At 34.8% G+C, this 25,860-nt stretch overlaps 1 protein-coding gene across 2 annotated transcripts in view; it reads right to left on the bottom strand.

Moving 5' to 3' along the window:
- Positions 1-4,395: 4,395 nt before the first annotated feature.
- Positions 4,396-25,860, bottom strand: part of Med (Smad/Smad4 homolog Medea) — a 109,699-nt gene continuing 88,234 nt past the window's right edge. For both annotated transcript variants that reach the window (XM_081736145.1, XM_081736144.1), the window contains exons 9-12: positions 15,669-15,837; positions 12,205-12,343; positions 6,894-7,024; positions 4,396-4,736 (exon numbers count right to left, since the gene is read on the bottom strand). In XM_081736145.1, coding sequence (XP_081592271.1) covers positions 4,656-4,736; positions 6,894-7,024; positions 12,205-12,343; positions 15,669-15,837 — 520 coding nt within the window. In that variant the 3' untranslated portion in view covers positions 4,396-4,655. The remainder of the gene's footprint in view (positions 4,737-6,893; positions 7,025-12,204; positions 12,344-15,668; positions 15,838-25,860) is intronic.

Genomic DNA, 25,860 nt, shown 5'->3' with positions numbered 1-25,860 from the left:
TTTGAACACTTATATTACGCATACCGTGGTAAATCAACACGCTAATAGTGTGCGTGTGTATGTATCTAGGTAGTGTGTATGTTAATTTCTTTTGAGGAGAAATAAACTCACAGATGACAATAATGTAATTTTGTTCATCTTTTCATTTCAGTACTGTATATTTTGGCGCATACTGTATTACCACATTATTATACAATGCCTGTTCACAATTTCAGCAGATTATAAAAATGATTTTTAAAAAAATCTGAAATTACGCTTCACACTGACAATGATATTTTGTTATATATAGCTATGATTCTGTGATTGGCACATCTCTACATATAAAACAAAACAATAATAATAAAAATGCCTATTAAATATTAAATATTCAGAAACACACTAAATTACACATGGTAGAGGATATTATCATTTCGCTCGGGCCTCATGTTCTCTTCACACTATCGAAGAAATTTCGTTTCTATCCATTTTATAAGTCTATGTCCACTGAAGTTTTGGATTTCGTAATAATGTGCCCCCAAAGGGGTTAATATAATTTAAATTTACTGCGAATGCAATATAGTATCTTGTTTTCTAATACAATTGAGCAAAAGGAATCTTAAAATTATGACATGATAGATCACTACGTGTCAATTGGCCAATGGTCATTACTTAGTTGTTTCACATGCTGTGACATTTCGTAATTATTTATTAAGTTCGTATATTCTTTTGATAAACGCTATTCTAAGGGACTCTCTAAACAGCTACTGCACTTGCTCACAATTGGTTATTAATAACTAAAATAGTAGTAAATTTATAAATGAAATTACCCAGACTGAGCAACATAATGACTGGAGTTAGTACATATACACAACGGACGGATATAAATTCCGTAATATAAGACATTCTCTAAAAAAAAGTCCACGTAGTTGATGTAATCTAAATATTCTAAATCTTGAACGAGAAGACGAACATGCATACACATATATATATGTAAATTGAATTAACTTTCAAACATTTGATCCCAAAAATTGGACTATTTGTAGTTTTTGAGCATTTGAGAGTCACCTTGCAATGCGAACGTGATTAAAATCATAGTATCAATGGCCTTATTATTTGTATAAATGAGGCCTGCGGACGAACAGAAAGTTTACAGTAATTGCTGGGAATCTCTTCTTTCAACAAATATTTTGAAATTCCACTGACAATTCAAACTCTGCTCAATTTGTCGCTTGTCCAGCCATTCGTCCGAAGGCTTAAAATGTTGAAGCAAACGAAACGCAAATATTCTTGTTTTTCTCGAATTAAATATTCCCAAACGTGAGATATGATTATTAATGCAAGAAGGATAAAGAATATAGCCATAAATACTAATAGTGACGACTCAAAACAAGGCGCAGTATGTTGCGAACTTTGTCAACACTTTGGTTGCATTTTTGTTTTATCTGTAACCAGAACTGAACAGCAATAGATTACCAAACTCACTTTAAAGCACACTACCAATTTTCAACCTATTGTATGTGTTGCTTGCTCAATTTGAGATTTTTTTCTTGACTGAGGTCACCAATAATTCGAATGTAAGTTTCTTGCAATTAAAAATCTTCTCAGCGAATGTATTCCCAAACAAAGCTGTTTTCTATCATATGTCACCTACTTTATTGCAACATTTCAATTACTGTAGTAGCTTAGTTTGTAAGGAGAGTCCCTACAACAACAAGTAAACACTGTAGCCACGTTTCACAACAAAAGCCATGTATTCAAATTTTAGTATTAAAACATAACCATTATTCGAAGTTTCAGTAAATTTCGAAACATTTGTTTCTTTCTTCATTATTAATTCAAGGTTATTTCTTTGGCATGTATATATTACAAAGTCTTGAAAATTCAACTCTTCTCGGTTTTAAAGAGAGACAGAAAACCAAACAATCATTTGCTTTCCTGCACTTTGTTACTAACCTACTTCTTATAATTATTATAATGTCTACCACATCAAATTTTACGTGAATAGGTTGAAAGTTTGCAGTTTCCATGTCGTAAAAAATTAAGTTTGATTTCTGTACTCTTCACAGATACTGTGAAGACGGTAAATAATCAACTTAGAAATAAATAGTATGATTGATGTGAATTTAATTCCCTGGCACTAAAATATACAATTCTTTAAGTATGTGGAAGGGAAACTAAATCCATATATTGTGGTTTTAGTTTGCTGAAAATTATAACGGAGGTTTAAAAAACGTTCTAAAAGTTTGCCATTTCTTTGACTTTTAGCTACGATTATCTGGTTTCAAGTTAAAATTTCAGTCTCTCTTCTATAGTATTACACTCTCACTGAAATAATCCAGACTACGAAAGTTGGTATTGTTGATAAGCAGTTTTAAAGGAAACAACATGTATTATACGCAAACATTCTTTGAGCAGAGTGACACGAGTTTTGCAGAGAAAAAAAATGAATTTACAATGTACCTTTCTCTTCAAAAAGAAAAAAATACTGTTGAAAATACACAGTTATTCAAGCACACAGAAGAAAGATAATATGCACGACAAGAAGAAACAAACTTCACAAAAGATGATTCTACAAAATTACATATACGATTTAGTACTATCTAACGATTCTACAAGCACTTTCAAACTTAAATACGGAAATTATGTTTGAGAATAATATAATTTCGAACAATTAAGGGTGTGCTCATTAAGAACAATTTCATCAGATTTCTACATGATAAAAATTTTAAGCTTCACATGAAAATTACTAACATTCATATAAATATTATTTGTTTAGTTTTTATTCTCGCATACGTAAAAACGTGGAACATATCCACGTACATAAAGTAGGTAATATGCATGAAAGAAACGCAAATACGCATTCTAGTAATAAAAAATTGCTACTTTTAGTTCTTATTATTTTGCATAAAAGCATGTCAACATATTATGCCTATTACATTATATCTAGTTTATTCATCTTTTGGCACAAACAGGTAGAAAAAAATGAAAAACACACCTTTTGGCAATAGTTATTTATATTCTTACCAAAAGTCTCTACTTTTACGCCACACAATATAACCTCTAAGAGAAAACGCATCACAGTTCACTTCATTTATTATGTGTTCCATCACAGCCTCGTGTTCATTAACTCGCAACCTAACTATACATATGTATTGATGTATTTAATGTGTATACTTATTCATTTACATATTTTAAGAAGATATATTTAATATATATGTATATACACATACATTATGTGTAACCAACTATAGAATGATTATTTACAACACATATACAAAACATGAACGGTATTCACATTAGTTCATACATCCTTAGCACACACGCATATATTTATCGCTTATTTTATACATAACAGGACTGTGGTATGACACATTTTTGCGCAATACACCACATGTACATTTTATTACAAAATCTAGACTAAAACTGCTGGACAAAATTTAGTGAAGAAGAAAAGAAACACATGGCACCATTATATGTTACAACGATTTGCTCAATTTTCAAAGTCTGTGCATTGCATATTAATGTTCAAACAACGTATCTATGGCCATGTCCAACTTTTAGAAGAAAGAAAAAGAAAACAGTCCTTTAATATATCAGAACAAGTCTCATGTTTTTATTATTTTGAAAGAGGTATTCATTATATTAACGTAATCGTAACATCCAGGGAAGGTCTATTGCACAGTTGCATTGTATTTGTTGTGGAATGTACTGGTATTGGAGAAATAACTAAACTGATCATAATAATAAAATTAAAAATAAAAGTAACTATATGAACTGTTACGTTTTAGGAACTTGTTTCGCATCTAAGAGCCTTATCTCTCATTCACGTCACGATATATATATATACTACTTTTGTCAATAAATAAATATAAAATGGTTTGTTTGTTGTGTGTGATGGATTTTACTAACATTTTTGCCTTATCTTATGTATGGCTCAAGTGATAAGCAAAAGCAAGAAAATAAAATAGTTATGGATGTGGACATTCGAAAAATTTCCTTTGAGAATTACACTCTATCTTTAAAAGAATGGTCAAATATAGTTATAATGTAACTTTGGTGCAAAGTTTAAGGCATACGAAACCCTGGTTAATAAATGGGCTCCTTTCTCTTAAATACAAATCAAACACTAGACTAACAGTGTAACATTTTTTTGCGCTAGAAACAGCATGTCTTTCTTTCAGTTTAGGACAACAAGTAGATTAAAATACATTTGTGGCCAGCTATTTCACAAACGTAACACTACGATTCTTTTTTCTTAACTTCAAGGTTAGGCGGGTTTTCTTACATGTAATAAAGAAAAAAGCATACTATTAAAACTCGTTCCTCTTTCTTTTTCATATAGATATGAAACTTATGAACATCTTAGTTTGAGGATAAAAACAAGTCATTCATTTTCACAAGAGGAATATATATATATATATATATATATAAATCTGTACAACATATATTAAGACAACATTTACACTGTAAATGTCAATTATTAACAGTATCTTGTACTCTTCTTAAGATAAAACTATGTAACCTAATATCCACAGGTTACTCTGGTGTTAGAGCAAACACCACTTCGAAGTAAAATTTAACAAGTTTCTTGTGATAACCACTTTGATCAACAACACTCGTCCGCATTTTCATGTTTCTCTGACCAAAAAAATATCATTGTGAAATCTCTCATAGTATTAATCGATTGCCCGTGGTCCATCAATAGGCATTGTATGTAGAACTTCATCAAGCAATTGCAAAGCTCTATGCAAATGAACCTACAATGAAATAATAAAAAAAAAAAGGGAAAAAGTAATCAGTAATGTGATTTTCTTTAACTTGTATGAGAATTTTTACAATAATCTCAATTGTGTTTTGTACGCCCATTTAATCTTACTTAATGTAAAACTGATTTTAAGCTAGCTCTCCCCGCTGAACTAGTGGATAGCGCATGTGTCTTTGGTACACGTGGTCCCGGGTTCGATTCCCGGTGGGAGAACACAAAAATATTTAATCATCCGTCTTCTCGGGCCTAAAGGGCAAAGTCGTAAGTCGAAACTATATTATAATAATAATAATAATAATAATAATAATAATAATAATAATAATAATAATAATAATAATAATAATAATAATAATAATAATAATAATAATATTATTATTATTATTATTATTATTATTATTATTATTATTATTATTATTTCATTTTCTGACTAAGTTCAGTACAAAGATATTTCCGGTGTGTTAATATATAACGTAACCCTTGAAGCTTTCATTGTTTTCTCTACAACAATTAAGAAATTTTCTTATATTTTCTTTCAATAGAAGAATAAATACTTCTATTTTCTTTCAACAATCAAGAAAATTTACGAATATATGTACACTCATGTCCAAAATGATTGTTGCATATCTGCAACTGTCTTCTTGTAAGAATATAACCTGATGATTTTATGGGGTACTTTTAATACTGATACTATGTGTATAATCGGGAAATGTATATTTGTAGTAAATTTCATAGGAACAGAATTATAAATACGAAAATTACAATGAGTAAAACAAAATGTTGCTAAATGGACAAGAAGGTTTTATTTTCGTTTTATTGTTCTTATTTACTGCCCTTTCGACCTGAAATTTTCCACATACATGTCTTTGTCGATTATACACACATTAACATTATAAGAAATACCAGGCGAATTCGTTATCAAATTATATTTTTATAACAATATATTAGACATGCGACAATAATTTTGGACATGAGTGTACATACATTCAGTGTACTAACAGATTTTTTTTATTACAGGTTTTATCAATGACTGGGTTCTTCTATAAAAATATTATATAATCCTCATCAACAATATCTGAACTGATTTCAATGTGGCCATATCACAATGTTACCATGTTGGTTTAATGAAGCATTTCACGAAAGTTTTTCTTAGTTGGTGTATTCGGTTGTTATTGTGTAAAACAGATTTTAATGCTGATAATTGATTCTTATTTTTAATGAAATTAGTAATAATGGTACCCCAATCTTTATCTAAATTTGCTTTTCAGTGTTTACTTTTTTCTCTTTCTTTCTTAATGTAATATACCTCAAACACATTTCTTTTAACCATTACAGATGCACTGTGCAAAACAGTGATATCCTGTACTACATGTTAGGTCGATTCGAGGTTTAGATGACCTTTTTGTCTTGTAACTTCCTTAGATATTCTTTCAACCTAGTGCTAATATTCCTTTCTGTCATTCCTATATACATACCTTTACATATGAAGAAATTTGATAACATGCCGCAGTTACTTTTGTATTGACTGAAGGGCATTTCCAGATGTTTAGGGTTTACTTTAGTCCTTAAGCTACTTTCGTGAAAATCAAACTCCTTGTTATTAATCTCCAAAGTAAACACGCCTCCCACTCGACTACACGGAAGCTCATAATTAACATCAAAATGGTGCATGTTTTATGATAAAATAGCACTTTCACATTCGTTTTGTAGAGTAAATTAACATCCATTATTTTCCTTCCTATGTTTTGATGTCGATTCATCAACCACTGTATATCTTAGTATATTTCTTCTACTTTATATATGCTGAAACTCCCTAGCACAAAAACCGAAAGATAACTACGTTAAACGCCATGTTTAAATTTCATATGTTCTGATCTCCATTCAAAAATAACTAAAGAAACAAACATTCAACTAAAAATATTTTCTTGTAGAAAATAACAGAATTGCAGCTTTGCATGTCTAGGCTTAATATTAATATATCAGTTTTAAAAGAATGGGAAAAATACGACCCTCAACCCGGAGAGTCAATGTTGTAATACCTAAGACAATGAGAAGGGCATGCTATGCTTAAAGCGTTCATTATTATGTAAAATATATAATATAAATTCACCAATTTTGTAACTAATAGTAACTCTTTCTGGTTACTACTCACCTCAATCCAGCAAGGTGTTTCTTTAATTGATTGACGTGGATAATCAGGACCCCAACCCTTTACAAAACTTAATCGTAAGATGCAAAGTCTTCTCAAATCATCGACACCAATACCTGCTGCAGCGCTTAAACCTACAAGAAAGAAAATTGACACTACGTTTATTATTGTAAAAAAAGAAATAGATATTGGAGTATACGTTAAGAGGTCTACTTCCAACAAAATACTGATCATGCTGTTACAAATGTAAAAATCATGAATCTTCGAAAGACCAAAACTGAATAATTTAGGAAATGAATATGTAAGTTTGAAACTTGCTACATTCATTTCATATACTAGCATTGTTGTAAACGGGCGGTCAAACAACCCACATTATTTACACTAGGGCAATCATGAAAACAAACTTTAACCCTTTTATGTATAAATTTGGTTCAGTATTTGCAACTGAAAATATGGACAGTGCAGCATTCAGCAGCACCCATCAGTGGTCCCGGAAGTGAACTACAACAATTAAAAGAAAGCTGATTCCTGTATATGAGAATCATACTTTGGACCACAGTATTATTCAACGATAGTTGCAAAGATTCAAAACTGGAGATTCTACTGGATCAGCCAAAGCCTGTGTATAAACAGAATGAGCAAAGATACCACTGATCAATTCATCACGAATGATATGGATCAACAAATTAGTATTATATATGGAATTGAGATGACATGTATTTATAAAATTCGTAAAAATATAACCATTTACTACGTCTAAATCAGCCGTGTGCAACAGCCGACCCGCGGGCCATATGCGGCCCGCTGGTCAGTTATTGAAAGCAATAATTATTATAAGTTTTCTTTTTTTACAAAACCTGCCCATCGATCACACAGTGCGAAACGTGGTAACGCCCTGAAGACAAGCACTTGGCAAGCGCAGGTACTTGGGGGAAATTTCCCTCGGTATAAGGACTGCTAGATATAACGACAAAGTTCAAAATACATTATTATACTCCTCTTTAGTGAGTAAATATTTTGGTTACCAGTATAACAGTTGTTTTGTGTTATTGTGATGTAAGTTACGACGAACATGTTCCATCATTTAATAATATACTATTCAATTGTCGTAAAAATGATATACCTGCAGTGAGGCCCGCGACGCCATTTAGTGCTTTCCCACTGTTCCAAGTTGCACACCCCTGGTCTAAATGCACTTTATTTGCACTAACTGTTTCAGAAATCTTTGCGTCTTTGTCATCATTCTGGGAAACTACATAAAATTCATTATTATTATATTTTATTCTCAGAACATACCTTTTTTTCGTGTGCCCATTGAAAAAATAAGAAGTAGTTCCCAGCTCTCTACAATCCAAACTTCAGTTATTATTATTATTATTATTATTATTATTATTATTATTATTATTATTATTATTATTATTATTATTTGAAGGTCATTTGAGAGGAAAAACCATCGACAGTGAAACAGACATCTCACTGTGTATGTGAAACAACAGTTTCCACGTAAACCACAAGTTTTATCGAAGATCCTTCTTGGCATCGAGAGAACAGTGTATAGATGTTTGTCAGTAGTCGGGGATACATTAAGTAGCATGGTTACCTATTCCAAGGACAGTGTATTTCACATGAAATCTCATTGAAAGTTACAATGGATTACACAAAACACTGACTGTCCTCTATATTTTTAAAAAATTCTCTAAGTTTTGCTGTACAAATACATATTGTCTCGGGAGGACGTCGCGATACTTCGGGAAATAGTAATATGGGTGATTCTAAGAAAAGAAGTTTGTACAGGGTCTGTATAAAAAGTAATGAGACCAACTTTTTCCTGACGCGACTATACGTCGCAGCGTGCTCGCTCCGGGCGGGTTTGATGAAGCAAAAATTTAGCTTCAAAACACACCTAGCGTCAGTTGTGTACGAGCTTACGTGAGGTTCGTATCGTGGTTTAAGTGGACCCCTGTCTATAAGTTCGGTCAAAGCTTAAAAATGCAACGTTCTATCGAACAGACCTACACCATTGAATTCTGTGCGGGAATAGGAAAATCAGCTATGGAGATGCTGGCCATGATAAAGCAAGTGTTTGAGATTGAAAGTTTATCAAAGAGTGCGGTTTTGAGATGGCACAAGTGCTTCAAAGACATTCGAGAGAGTGTGGAAGATGAACCCCGCGAAGGACGCAAGTAGGTCAGAGGAAAGTACGCAACATATGCGTGATATGTTAAACTCAGACTGGCAGTTAAGTGTTTAAATGATCGCAGATCGCTTAGGAATTAATAAAATGACTGCGTACCATCATTATCGAGGATTTGCAGATGAAAAAAATCTGTGCCAAACTCGTCCCAAAAGTTCTGACAGACGATCAAAGGCAAAACGTGTTCTTGCTTGCTATCTTCTGCAGTGCATTCAAACAGATCCTACGGTTTTGAACAATGTGATAACCAGCGACGAAACGTCATTTCTTGAGTACAACCCAGAGAGAAAACGCCAAAGTTCTAAATGATACACAACAGGCTTTTCTCGCAAAAATACAACTCAAATGACAGGTCGAAGGCCAAGGTCACGCTCATTGTCTTCTTTGAGGCCAAGAGTGTGGTTCGCCACGAATTTGTACCTGAGGGGCAGACCGTCAAGGGTGAAAAGATTGAAGAGAAAGTGAGAGGTGAGTCAACTGAGTGAGGCCAGACATTGCTGCCAACTAGAAGCTGCATCACAACAATGCACTAAGCCACACCTGCTTCGTGATCAACGACTGTCCGGCCCGGAACCGCATCGCAACGCTTCCCCAGATCCCATAGAGTTCCGATTTGGCCCCGGCGCACTTTTTCTGTTCCCCGTGTGAAAACAGCCCTCAAAGGAGACCGCCATGGGACCGTAGCATAGGTCAAAGCTATTTCGACGCGCTGCTTGAAGAACATTCCAATGTGAAAAAAGTTCTATTCGGAAACATTTTAATGATTTGTAGTGATATATTCAATACTTTTTTACAAGTTGTCTCATTACATTTTACACAAATCTTGCTACGAATGGTACTGAGTTAATCTACGAACATCATAGGAAACATCATAGTGTAATACAATATGTCATCCGAGGCGCTCTAAAGTGTATTAATGTTGGTGGCGAGATTTTTGAGAATCTGCTTTGTGGCCTTTTCACCTTCTTACAGTCATTTATGTCACTACTGGCGAGCACATGTTAACATTGTATCTTCCACCATTAATTACTTTTTATCATGTACTAATTACTGTTACACTACAACCTAATGCCATAACAATTAGTATCTATATGTTCCTTCTGATATATACTTGGACAAGTACCCTTACATTTCCATGTTTTACACGTTTACACGTTACTGTTCTTGTTTACGTTATTCTATTTAATTTTTACTTCTGTTTATATCTCACAAGGAGACTTACGGAAATCTCACTCACCGATTTGAATGAAACTTTGCACACTTGTAGAACAGCAAAAAATAATCGACACTTTTTTTTGGGGGGGGGGGGCAATGGTGAAGATTTAAGGGTGGAAACCATCCCTTGAACGTTAAGGGTGGTCTCTAAGCATAGACTGAAAACAATCATTTAATTCGGAAGAAGACATACTGCCAGGAAGGGGGTTGGACAGCTGATTCAGAATCTGACGTCAAAATAGCGGATCCAATGTAGTAATTACAATTACAAAATGTCTTCTGGTTTGAAATTCTCTGCAGTTAACCAAGAACAATTATAGTTGGCAGAGATTACTGCGAGGAAGTTGCAGACCAATTTGAAACCCTTTTCCGGACTCATTTTAATGGAATGCTTAATTAAATTGAGTTTCTGCATCCCTCACTCATCTCTCTGCATCATTTTTAAAGAAATATCATTACTGTGGAGAGTTTTCTCAATAAATTCATAATAATAATAATTAAGGATATTGGAAGTTCTGACACAGTGAGAGGCGAGGGGCCTCACTATACATAAGCACGCCGAATAGGGAGAGGTGGAGAGATCCACTTTAATCAAGCATTCCGTTAATATAAAGGGGTTTCAAATCGGTTCGGAACCTTCTCGTAATAACCCCTGCCATCTATAATTGTTCTTGGTTAACTGCAGAGAATTTCAAACCAGAAGACATTTTGTAATTTTAATCACTATATTAGATCCGCCATTTTGAATTTTGTAATTTTAACGTCAGATTCTGAATCAGCTGTCCTAAAACCCCCCTGGCGTTATGTTTTCTTCTATATTAAATGATTGCTTTCTGTCTATGCTTAGAGACCACCCCTAACGTTCAAAGGGTGGTTCCTACCCTTCAACAAAAAAAAAAAAAAAAAAAAAAAAATACGTTTCCATTATTTTTCGATCTCATTTTAAAGTCGGATATGTCCCTTATTATACCGCTCTACACACACGATTTGCCGCTCACTGACGAACCTCTTCTACCAGAGTGACTACCAAGGACCCGTAAACGTTACTCATTGCCTTAAAGTACGATATAAGCTACCAGATAACTCTGGTGAGTCTCGCGAAGGTGTTAGTTTTAATAACCACTACCTATATATACCTTGGCTATTTTTCGAGATAGTCACCATGGACTTCCAGACATTTCTGGTAGCGTCGTACAAGTTTTCGTACACCTTCTGTGTACAAATATGCCGTCTGAGTGCAGCCACAAAAGAACTGATGTCTTGAGCACTAGTGCTACTCCTATTTACGCTACTCCATTCGGATGACTCTATCTCCGTTGTAAGCAGAATACTAGGGTATGAACCTGCGCAACCACGTAAAAGGTTAGATTTGAAGGATAGTGCACGGGAATTTCTCAATTTGAAGCAAGTGACTTACCAGTAACGGAGTATAATAGTACTCAACTTCCCTACCTGTGATTTTATCATTTATTTTTCTCAAGACGACTTCATACCAACTCGATATTCAGAGAGCAACATCAATAGCGATGTTTCAACGCTCTGAGTTGTTAATATACTCTGCGCTTATTGATATGCATGGATAAATGCAACTGTATATTTCATTACATACGTCTATATTATAGATAAGTAAATTACTACAAATCATGAGTGAAAACACTAATTTCGTTGATCGCATCTGTGAGATATTTACTGGATGGTTTCGACCACTTACGCTCTAGCCTCGATCATCAGGTTAAGCTGTTCATGGCTGGTGAACAAGGCGACAACTTCAGTGGTCGAAACCGTTCAGAAAAAATCTTACATATACATAGTCAACGGGATTAGTGTTTCTACTAGTCTTTTTAACAATCTGACTAAAAATGTATCAATATTAGTCTTTAAGTAAATATAAGTAGTTGTACTTACTGATGGCCGGCGCTATACCACCCACTGAATGGGGACCTGGTATATGTCCTGCAACTGCAGCTGCTTGCGCTGCGGCAGCCGCCTGTGCTGTTGCAGCTTGCTGTTGCATTTGTCGATGACACTGACGCAGATCGAAAACCTGAAATTATGAAATAGACCAGGAAAACATAGTTTCAACAACCTTATGTCACGCCAGTTATCACAATTTAAAAGCAAAGAATCTTAACAAAGTTATGTACTTGAATTAGTACCTCCTCATTCAAGTTTTCATTTTAATCTCTTCAGGTAATGATAAAAGGATTAAATCGAAACATCTAAAGAAGATAATGGAACGAATTCATGGAATTCTGAAAATTCAACATTGATTTCTACCAGAATGTACGGTAATTGTTCCTACTTCTACTAGGAAGATATGTTAATTTCTTCGAATTGGTGTACATTTCAAAAGTTTCCTCTTGCTTTTACAACAATCCTTTCATTTAATCCCTTTGATTTTCTTGGGGAAGAACGAATTTTCAGACGAAAGTTATATGAAAATATTTCGAGCCACCAACCACCTCAAGTACGTTTCACAATCTGTCTGTGCCCTGGAGTTAAACAACGCTAGTTTATATAAATAAATACTTTTAAGAATTTATTGTTTTAAGAAAACAGGACGAATCCTGTAATGATTTCAAATGAAAAGATAATCTCAACATTTGACTAGTTTACTCGTATACTTTGATGAGAGCACTGTAAAGTGAATTCATTACTGCCAAGAATACAGCACCTGCGAGCGAGAGAGAGACTGACTGACTCTTACTGTAGAAAATCTTGACCTTCTGGTTATCTTACAAAGTACTTACAGTGAAGTTCTATCATACAGAAGGTTGGCATATCCGACCTACTTTCGTAGTGTACTAACCCTAATCCACTCCTCTCTGCACATCTCCCATAGGATATGGAGGGCGATGTAGACGTCATTCTAACAATCCACACGCGCAGAATTCCATGAGCTTTTGACAGGAATGTCATGAAAGGGAAGAATAATGATCCCCACTTTGTACTTCATGTCATAGTAAAACCCAAGCGGATGGGCTGACGCTTTGTCCATTAGGATGACTGGTTCTGGTTGGTTCAGTAGAAACGGGAGGTATCTTTCACATAGGGTCACGATAGATTCCTGGAAGTAGGCAGCATACTCTATCACGCTTTTGTACTTAGGTATCTTTAACTTCCCCTCATAACCATATCTTACTGAGCTCGGACCTAATCGACCTTCTTATCGACCTCACGTTGATTTTCCTGTCCTCTTCGTCAAACTCTTTTGTCATGTATCCAAAAGTTAGTAAGCGTAGGTACTCTTCCAAAGCTGTTGCGCCATTGCTGAACAATTGAAATAAAATCGTGACCAACTACATTTAAAACATTTTACTGACTTCCCTCCAAAAATTCTCCTACCAGTTCGTTTCAATATGCAGGGTGTTTCAAAACAACACCGACAAAATTTGGGAGGTGATTCCTGACATCAAGATAAGACAAAAAAGTATAGACCAACCTGGGTGCACAAATGCTTCCTTTCGCAGTTATAGACTGCCGAAAACATGAAAAAGTGAATTTTAAAGGTCCATAACTCCAAAACTATGGGACCTACCGTACTCGGGTCAAGACTTCACTTCGGAACTAATATGTGCCCTACTCAAATATCAATGTTTCAGAATCCTGCGATACTTCCGCAACCAGTTTTATAGAGATAGTTAGTGAGTACTTCAAATGATATGCCCGTAGCTAAACTCCCTGTATAAAAATTGTTGCGTACCTTAGGATTCTGAAACATGGATTTTTGGATAGGGCACGACCCGACTACAGTAGGTTCCATAGTTTTGGAGCTTTGGACCTTTAAAATTCACTTTTTCATGTTCCATAACTCCCCATAATTTGTTTTGAAACACCCTGAATAAGTAATATTTCATATAAACATATATTAAAATCGTAGCGTCTCAAGTATCTACAAATTGTATGAAAAATAATCACAAAACATAGGCAAGGCAAACTATATAAAGCATCAAAAGATCACAATGCTAAATTTCATTTTCTTCAGAAAATATAACAGAATATATCCTCGTAACTAAAACCCTATGTCCGATAATTTAATATATCTTCCCAACATTCTTCCCGGTCTACCAAAAAAAGAATCATCTTTTTCTTACAACGAGACGACTCCTTCGTCAATTTCCTGGATCCTCTCAGTTTCAAGATCAACGTCATTATCGACTTTGGACACCATTCGACTTCTTCGGCTACTAGCGACGTCCTATCGATCCTCTATGGGCCTCCTAGCCGCTCTTCTTGGCCACCATCAGTTTCCCTGTCGATATCCTCAGCTATCAAAGACTTTCTTCCCTAATCAGGTTGCTTCCCTCCTAATCAGGAAGATCGACAGGTTTCTTCCCTCCTAAGTCGTTGAAACTGTCCTCTATGCCGAACAGCGTCATATGTGATCTTACTAATCTCGAAACTCGGACCTGATCGATATTCTTATCGACCTCGAATCTACCACCTGTCGATCTTCCTGTCCTCTTTGCCGAATTTTTTGTCATCTCTCCAACAGTTAGCAAGCGTAGGCAGTCTTCCAAAGCTGTTGTGCCATGTTGAACAATTGAAATAAAATCGTAACCAATTATATTTACTCTATTTTATTAACTTTCCTCCAAAAAAATTTCCTAACTCTTCTTTTGAATATATAAAGTATTTTTCATATAAACCAAAATCGTAGCGTCTCAAGCATCTACAAAATCTACGAAAAATAATCACTAAACATACGCAAGGCAAACTATACAAAACATCAAAAAGAAACCAGAATACTAAGCCTCATTTTCTTAAAAATAAAAAGAAACCAGAATACTAAGCCTCATTTTCTTAAAAATAAATAAATAAAATAACAGTGTGTCTAAAACAGTATGTCTGGTAATTCAATCTATCTTCGTGGCAAGTATTTCACTATTCGGTGTTACATTGTCCCTCCCAATGTACCGGTCCACTTTCGGATGCATTTTACTAGCACTAAATGACAGTCATCACAACGATAACGATATTGACTGATATCATGAAGGGAAACCTTATTTTACAAGTCACCTGATCATCTCAGCAAGCCGGAGGAAGAAAAAAAGGTGAAAATAAAAAAAAATAAATTACAGCCCAAGAAAACTGTCACTTTTTAAATACTTAGTTCACTAAATATACAAATTTAGAGGAAACAGTGTGACTGATCGAACCAAGCTGAGTTCTCCAGCTTACCGTGCCAGTGCATTAACCGCTACGTTACCCAGCCTGCCCTCTGACCAGCTACACATTTACACTCTTAAAGGAGTGAGTAATGACAAATCTGTTGATTCCTCTATTTCTCAAATAATCACAAAATATCAATTTGTTTAAGCCTCAAAAGCCCACATACCATTTAAAGAACTGAACAAATTATGTTTTACCTTGATATAGGCACTGGGATATATTTTATGCACAGCATCTCCTGGAGCTCGACCAGCTTCTCTATCCAGATAATAGCTCTGTACAAAGACGCTATGATCACTCAGACATCGGAGCCAGACATCACCTTCTCCTCGGAGGTCTAGTTGTACACCTTTGCCGATGTGCAATCTATTTTTTAAAAAAAGGACAACGAAAAATTAGATCTAAATGATATATTTTAGTACTTTCTCGATCAACTCATCATAAGCTGCATGTTGTTTCTAAACAACTGAGACTTATTAAATATTCCTCCAGGCTACCCATATGCTTTCGTCAAATCTATTGGCTACAATAGTGAATCAAATATAAAGCTTAACTAGATCTCCTTTACGCAGGAGTCTTATAATATTAAAATGACTGTAGCTACCAATTCTATAACCATCCATGACTAAAATTATTTGCAGTATTGTCTTCTCATATACATTACAGTACACTTAATTTCCATATTTAAATGTCGATCATGGCCTCCCTTACATTCTTCACCTTAGTTACCAAACTGATCGTTTAACTTTCATAATGATACATTACCATAATTATTTGCACAGAGAAGCGATGATAATGCATTTCTTCCTCAGAATATGTCGGATCGTACTGCACTGTCTGGCCATTTCATTTTCTTTTTAAAATATTTACCCTCTTTTTATTTATATACCTTTTCTCTTTCAAAACACAACATTGCTTAATCTATTATTCAGATGTGAAATTATACGTTATCATCCATATTACAACTATTTCCTTTATCATCATTACTATCGAAACAATGTCAGAATGTTTCTACAAATATCCACTCGAAGGCAATTCTCTTTCTGAAGCGGTATTTATCGACAACTAACCTTTACCTTACATTTCTGTTGCGCTCTTTGTTCAAAACATACCTGCAAAACCTACTCTTATTTCAATGACACTCTCGACATAAAACCTCCAGCTTCGCTTACTGCTTGATGTAGCTCATTTTCTCACTCAAATTATATTCCCGATTATCAATTTAAAACTCGATATTCCCGAACATCTCTTCGTTTCTCATTTATAATCAACAATATATAATGCTGGTTAGTCGGTTTTAATAATGATACCTTTTCAACTTTGCTTTAATATTCGCTACAGAATGACCCAACATCGCGGAAGCAATATCAATCTCGAAGTTGATGTCGCAATTATTACGCACAACCTCCATATCACAGTGATTATCTAATCATACTGTGAATCCTGAATATTGAATTCCGTCTGAAACTGATGTGATCATTATTTGCTTGGGACTCGACAATTTAGACATCATAGACCTTTTCTTATTTTGCGCTGACCATGATTCTAATTAAATCACATAAATATATTGGACGAAGAGATTACTGCCTTAATGCTGTGAACACTAAATGAACTGTTCTGATTATGTGTACGAAAATAATACGATTGTTATTAGTTTAAGATAAAAGGATCATAAAACGAATTTCCTTATCTAAAACTGAGACGTTCACTTACAAATATTATTCTACTCCAATCTGGCCCGCGTAATATTACACTGTTTGGACGATTCCTTTCAATAATGAATTATTTCAAATTAATTTTGCTTCTAATCTAAACCTTTCGTTAGGCAGTTCCTTTAATATCTTATAGATTAACACAGTTTTCTTACTTCAGAACACACTGAGGGATCTATATAATTTAGACTGCTTTCCCCGATGACAGAACTTTCTTTGTCTTTCTGCGATGAGCTTTTGCAAGTCAAAAATTTTCTGAAGGAATTTCAAAATAAAATATCAAGATGATCGGTTCCAGCAGAAGAAACACTTGTGATTGTTAAAAATATGCTTTATACGACGTGAAAAATAGTTCAAATGCGAGTCGTCCGTGCATTTAAGACATCTATACATAGCAGACACGTTTTTATACTTTTCTGTTGGCTATTTTATTTCCTCTGGCAGTTTTTTCTGCACAGGCGCGGCAATTCTTCTGCGATCACATCGCAGATCGCGGCATGTTCTGCTATGGGGCTGCTTTCCAGCGACAATAGAAATGAAAAGGGGTCGCCGAAAACTTGCGTCTTGTATGTCTGTTTCTTAATTGACATGTGCAGAAGGAAACATCGTGCGACGAATTAAGAGTAAAATTTTAAAATGTAAGGCTTCTATTCAGCACAACCTGATCCAATTTAGTCAACTCGTTCTTGCATACTTCCGCGAGTCCCTCAAATGTTCAGGATTCGAGGTTTTGTAATGTTCCGTTTTCATAGGTAAAGACATAAATGTCCATTAATGATGCTCGATTAATGCTCGTATTAACGGTGCTCGTATGGCAATTTAGCAGGGATGGGTTTAATGAGATAGCCTTGATACCTATCTCCTATTCCATACGAGACATGTAGGCCCCCCGTTATTTTGGCCGTATGACTCCTAACCTTGCTTTAGTGGATTTGAGCTTCCGAGGTCTCATTAGTATAGAAAACAGGAATATTTTGGCAGTATATGGAATCTATGATGTGCTGTATATAGTAAACAGCATTTCGTCGGCGGCAATTCAAAACCTGCTATGTGCATTTTGCAGGAGAAGCGAAAAACAGTATCCTGGTTAGCTTTTTGGCTTTATAAAAGTGATGTTATAAGTAATATTTGATGCTGCGCGTAACTTGATACCTTTTCAAGTAACTTGAGAAGGTACCAGTTACGTGCAGCATCAAATATTACTTATAACATCACTTTTATAAAGCCAAAAAGCTAACCAGGATACTGTTTTTCGCTTCTCCTGCAAAATGCACATAGCAGGTTTTGAATTGCCGCCGACGATTTACCTTCACTTTGGATATATAAGAAGCTTCTCTTTGGCAGAGACAACAACATGCCACTACCGTAAACCTTTCGCGGAAACTTTCCTTCCATGTCCAAATTTATTGCTCCTTTCCATCGATACGATGGTAGTAAACTTGCATGTACCTGCTCTGACTTTATCAAATAGACTGATGTCTCATCTAGGATGATGACATAATGCTATTATCACCTGTTAGCTAGCGCTGACAGAAATTTCCCTACATGGACTTTTGTGCTTTTGGCCTATTTAAACGGAATATCACAAAACGTCGAGCCATATAACTTGAGGAACTCTGGGAAGTTTAACGGATATGTGGGATGAACTGGATCATTATGTGCTGAAGAGAAGCCTCCTTCAATGGAGGCTCTGATATTTGCAACTGTTCATCGCAAGGGCCATCATATCGAGAATGATTGGTGGTGGAAAGGTGATTTACAGCCTAGGGCACGCGAGTGCAATTCACTACCACAAGGACGAAACAACCTTCTGTACATTGTTGAAGCTCAAGTTGAAGTTTAAATTTATGTGGTATGGTTGGAAGTATTATGTCTCAAAAATAATCATTTTCAATAACAGACTCAAATCAATCTTGGAACATACACCTATATACAGGATGTAACAAAAAGGTAGGCAAAATTTCCGGGATGGATTCCTCATGGATAAAGTTCATATGACCATATGTCAGAAAATGCTTCGTTACAGAGTTACGGCCATTAAGCCTCCTGACGGTGTGTTTGGTCGCCCCTCAATGTGACTCAATTTAAACCTCAATAACTCAGTACCTAATTAAGCTAGAAAGATACTTTGGTATCAATGTCTTTCTGAAGGACAAAGCTTTCCGCCAATATACTTTTACACATATAGGGGGCTACCACGGCGGAAAGGGAAGGGTAAGGTGCGTTATTTTTTTACCAGGATTTTTGGGTGGCATTTCTTCCCCTTTGGGGATACACTCATAAAAATTGGTATGAGAAAAATAAAGAATGCATAGGAACTTAATAATACGACCATCATTATGAAAGCTCAACACATAAGATCACTGATTACAATTCTACCTTGCAGCGTGACTTTCTCACTATTTACTTAAACTTTTTAATTTTACCTTTTGCTTTCTAAAAATGTAGATTGTGAACTCACAAAAATTCTAAACTTTGTTATTCACACTGAAAAACGAGATGTGACACTTTCAGTCGAAAATCTTGAATCACATTCGCTCTCTGTGCAACAATATCAAAATAATTTACATTTTTTTTTTTTTTTACCAGTAGTTGGTTTTGTCTATTCAATGCATTTTTTTCTCTCATTCACTTCACCTTTCGATCTTATATTTAATTATAATAATTCATTTAGATTTCTTATTTTCACGTATTAAATAACTAACCAATAAAGAAAGGAAAACGAAATTTTAAACCAAACACGAAAGTTTAGCATTAATTTGAAACGGACATATTGAAATTGCCTAATCTGCATCTTCTCTCTCTCTCTTATACACACACAAACACCCACACCCACACATATTTTATATATATATATATATATATATATATATATATATATATATATATATATATATATATATATATATATATATATATATATATATATATATATATATATATATATATATATATGAACATATTATATGCCGCATATACGAATTATCGAGCCAACGACCGTAACGACACAATATGGGAACAAGCAACGAAATAATACACAACCACCATCTGAAGTTAACACACACGATTACTTGAATTTGAGCTATAATTAGCTACTATCCATTTCATAAAGATAGGCCCCTGACTTGGCGGTGCTGCCGTGACGTCCAGTCAAAACTTATATTACATTGTCGTACCTCGTTGGAATTGTTGGAATGTTGTCTTTTCAATACTTAAGACATACAAATTTTCTTTGTACTGTGTAGTGAGAAAAAAATAGAAATTAATGAAAAAGTGCGTATTTTTTCGTACTTTTTTGGTAAATCAATGTTTATAGGACTATATCTCGGAAAGGAAATAACATGAAGTAATTTCCTGTGCACGATATGTAGATGGATATATTACCTGTAAGTTCTGAAAATTTCATTACTCAACACATAGTAATTTTCTTGTTATTCAGTAAAAAGTGAGACATCATTATCTCTGAATTGCTGCGGTGTATTTACAATCTGAAAAAACTTTTAGAAAGATCTTAAAGTAGCTTTTTCAACCAAACTGTTTTGACTTGTTTTAAAAGATAAACAATCACAAATATGATATTATGATTTTCTCTGCTTTGCGCCCTTCGCTATCGTAGTTTATACGGAGTGCTACGTTGCCACATTTTCCTGGCGCTATACACTCTCAGCCGGACGGGTATTTAAACTTGTCACGCACACTGTCCGGCTTTTTTTTAGAGATATTTTTAAAATGTAATGTCTCCACAGATTTTAAACCAATTTCTTAGAAATTAACAGGATATACAGTAAATGTGCCAAATGTTCAAAATTAGAAAAGTGAACTCTTATTTTGTTTGGATTTGCATGTGATGGTCCTCGAAAATTTGTTGCTTTCTGTCAGTTTTTCACTTACTGCACGCAGTACAAAATACACTTGCACAGAAACAAATACAAGCACAAACTTTATTATACGACACAACCTTAGTTGATATGTAATATTGAGTATACACTTCACAGAAAATCTGTTTTCAGATCTAGGAGTCCCAGTACGTCTCTTTAGTGTTGTACATTTCGAAGCACTTTCCCACGCAAAGTCTAACTTTATATATCAGGCAGTAAACCAGGGATGCAAATAAGCAACAAAAGTTTACTCACCCAAGAAAGAAAGTTACTAGCCCACATCACATAATAAAAATAATTTACTTAACTTCCATATGATATTAAATACTCGCCCCGGGCGAGTGGTTATTTGCATTCCTGCAATAAACGTAATATTTATTAAAAACTTCCTTTCACCTTGCGGATGCTACGTATTTGTAGTTTGGATTCCACGTTTATCAGTAGGTCCACGTCTCATATAGCCTCACTGCTGAACAGGACGTTCAATTCAAAATCAACTCAACTTCTTTTTTACTATAAAACTTTATCGGTAAAAACAGCTGAAACACTTTATATGCGGAATACTCTGTAGATAGTCCAGCATTTTGATCAATTCCCGGGACACCACTAAACAGGGGTTTTGCGTTTACTTGAATTTTATCGCTCTAAGCTACATCAGAATCTGTCTTTGAATAGGAACGACACGTTTTTTTCTCTCTTTCCCGGCGCAGCCTCAGGTTCACTTGAAACCGAGTTACTACCTTGTTCACTCCCGAATACGCCACTGAGCACAGAATAATCAATGTCATTACTATTCATTACTAACTCATAACCGTCTGAGTCGGAGTCATTCATCAGTTCTGCAATTCTATTATCGCTAAAAATTTTGCCTCTTCTTTTTGTAATACCGCCGCTCGTAAAGTAATATCCATATATATATATATATATATATATATATATATATATATGCGTGTGTAAGTTTTTGACGCCTACGAACCGAAGGGAAGTGTTGAAGACGTAATCAGTGCGACGTGATTCGACGCAAATACAGCCCTCGTCAGCTACTCATTGTATTGTTTTCTTTCGTTGAAAGAAAACAAAGGACCCATTCTGTGTTACTGTACATTCGGCAGGGGAATTGATCGCAGAACTTGGATGAACATGTGATTGCCAAGGCTATATTTCTTTTTAACCTTTTACATGTTCCTAAGCTGGAAAGTGTATACTGATAAATCTTGAGGTAGAAATGGAGCCGTGTTAATAAGTGTTCAGGAAGATAGGCTAGCAGGAGCAACGATGAGTCAACAAACCCATTATGAAAGTGAATGAAGTAAATAGATTAAGAGATGAGTTTTTGGATGTTTTACTTCAACGTTTTATTTTATTACATTGAGATGTGTAATGCATTATTATTATTTTTATGATGTGAAAGATTATAATAAATATTTTTTCCTATTACATTCTTTATGAAGTAGGCTTCGCGCTACAGGCTTCCTGAACGCGACAACACTGTACGACAGCGGTGCCGCACTTCCACTTACTGTATGCTGTATCTTCATACAAGCGCGGGGAATTTAAAGGTTGGGCTGCAACATGGCTCACCGCTTAACGCAGAGAATATGTTGAAGTAAAAAAAAAAATTTAAAAAAATAAATACTCTACCAACTAAACCTTTTTTGTTAATAGATTCAAATATTTGGAACACTAGACTTCCGAATTTTCGAACAGTGTTTTGTACGTTTCTCTACCTACCATGGTAAAGGAGATCAGAGCGTCGTACATTTGTTTTAATTACACAAAAAGTATCAAGTGATGAAACTTGAATTTTTCACAACTTACAGTTAATGGGTGCATCTACATATTGTACACAGGAAATTATTTCACGTGATCTCTTTTCTGAGATATAGTCCTATAAACATTGATCTACCAAAAAAGTACGAAAAAATACGCACTTTTTCATTAATTTTTATTTTTTTCTCACTACATAGTACAAAGAAAATTTTTATGTCTTAAGTATTGAAAAGACAACATTCCAGCAATTCCAACGAGGTATGACAATGCAATATAAGTTTTGACTGAACGTCATGGCAGCACCACGAAGTCAGGGGCCTATCTTTATGAAATGGATAGTAGTACGTACAATCATGTCCGAGATGATTGTCGCATATCTGTATCTTCTTGTAAGAATATAATTTGATAATGATTTTACAGGGTACTTTTAATACTGATACTATGTGTATAATCGGGAAACTTATATTTGTAATAAATTTCATAGGAAAAGAATTATAAATACGAAAACTAGAATGCGTAAAACAAAGTGTTGCTAAATGGACAAGAAAGTTTTATTTTCGTTTTATTGTTTTTATTTACTGCTCTTTTGACGTTAAATTTGCCACATACAAGTCTTTGCCGATTATACACATACTAACATTATAAGAAATACTGGGCCAATTCGTTATCAATTATATTCCTATAACAACATTTTTATACACATGCGACAATAGTATATCTGGTTCGTAAAGTTAGTATGTATTCTTGTTCAATATTAGAATTATCAAATTACTTTGTAGTCGAAGCACAAAAAAACAGGGCTGGATTTAAAGGGCTGCACCGGTGTACGTGCACCTCCCTTTGGTTGTAAATATGCACTATCTAGAATAAGAAGGTAGCAGTAAAAAAAGCAACACTTTCCGAAACTTAACTTTCTGCCATCATGTTTCCGTTAGGAGCTTAAAAGAAATCGGAGTTTTGCACAAGTAATAGTTTAAGTCGATTTCCTGAAGGTTGAGAGAAAAAGATTCATCAAGCAAAACAACATTCCTCATTAAACCACAGATGCTTAAAGGCATTTAAAAAAACATTCAAATTTAATTCAAATGTTGTGGTAGTTTATTGGTGCACCCCCGTCAGAAAATCCTGGATCCGACTATATATATATATATATATATATATATATATATACTAGCAGCGTTCACCCCGCTTCGCTGCGGTCACCCCGGAACGCAATAAACTTTGTTACTTAGATAATTTTTACTTTTTCGCTTTCAAGTGATATGATAAAAACCATAGAAGATTGCAGTAAATCTTAACATTATATCGCCTGTCATTTATGTTAACCCGCCCCGCTTCGCTGCGGTCATCCCGGTGCTGGCATATTGTAAAAGTGTCTGTAAAAATAAGCAAATCAATTAAAAAATTTTAAACAGAAGATTCAAGCTATTTTCCGCTGTATATCGCCTGTCATTTATGTTAACCCGCCGAGTGACACGGTCATGTGGGTTGCATATAAATACGTTTATTTTTACCTATGATGAACTAACAAAGGATTTGTGGACACCTGAATGGTCAATTATCTCAAGACACTGGTAATTAAAAATTAAAGTGATATGATAAAAACCATCTAGGGTCCAAATCCTAATAACCCCCCAAAAATGAAAGAAATTGGTTCAGCCGTATTAGCGTGATGAGCGGACAAAGGATTTTGTACGTTCTCTTTTATATATATATATATATATATATATCATATTTCTTCGAATATAAGGCGCACCTTTTTGTCAGCTTTTAGACGTCCAAAATTCAGGCGCGCCTTAGATTCAATGTATATACTGCAATATACATATTTATTCATTGCACATAGGTTACAACATAGAATCTACTGCAATCTTTTAATACTGGTACCGTAGTTCAACTAATTTGCTTAAAATTGGTTGTATTACAACAATGACAGACTGGACAAAGATGGTAATCACTCACGAACAATGAACATTTCGTTTTACTGATAAGAAAATGCTTGTCGAAATAGGAATGTATTTGTATGCGCTTTAGATTCAATTCTTTTTTAAATGAGTTTAAATGAGGTGAAATTTCAGGTGCGCCTTATATTCGAAGAAATACAGTATATATATAAAAGTGTTCTGTTTGTTCACGTTGCATGTTTGATGTTTTGCAGCAGGGTAGTTTATGTATTTTGGTCGTTGCTGGCTGTCATGTAATCATCTCTCGTCAGGCTTTACGTTACTCAAAGTCACTATCTAGTCTCTCGTCATGCTTTCAAGACTACCAAATAAGGGCAAAGAATGAGTGCAAAAGGGTATGATTAGCTGGAATATCTGTATACATTGTGAGAACCAGGGGGGTGCCCAGAATGGGGTACTATGACGCGCAGAGCGTCATGAGTATTTTTTCGGGAGAGCAGAGATATCTCAACTAATTTGATTTTTTGGCAAATTATTTTTCCATTTCACCTGAAACTAAGAATAATGCATTGGAACTACCTTGCATTTTCTGTAACTCGCGTTATTATAACTATTCAATGGAGTGGTGTTTGATTTCGGTGGAGAGGGGATGGAGAGTTGTAAATTCATCACTTCGAACATTTTCTAGGTTCTAAACCACTGTCAAGTTCTGGCAAACTTTATAAACAATAATAAAACCATTCACTGTGAAACTCCCGCAAATCACATGGGGGGGGGGGGAGAGAGAGAGAGAGAGAGAGAGAGAGAGTGTGTGTGTGTGTGTTTGCATGAAAGAGAAACATTCACTGAAAATTTGAAAAAATACGATTATTCTAAGGGGGATTTTCGTGGAATGGTTCTTATCCCCCTCCATGAAGGGTACAAACTATCCACAAGCAGTGCGTATTACTGAGGGTTAAGGGGACTGGACAACCCCTGTGGTATTGGACGATTCTACGTTTTTCATTATCCTTGCAAAAATTTCATCTAAAATTGATTTATTTTTCCATCTAATACTAAGAATAAATCACCGAAATAGTTCATACTCTTCCCTCCTGGGAATGATTAAAGTATTCCAGGGAGGTA

This window comes from Thermobia domestica, chromosome 13 (genome assembly GCF_964235325.1).
Source record: "Thermobia domestica chromosome 13, izTheDome1.hap1.1, whole genome shotgun sequence".
NCBI classification, from domain to species: Eukaryota; Metazoa; Arthropoda; class Insecta; order Zygentoma; family Lepismatidae; genus Thermobia; species Thermobia domestica.
This window is presented reverse-complemented; position numbering and strand designations above follow the sequence as displayed.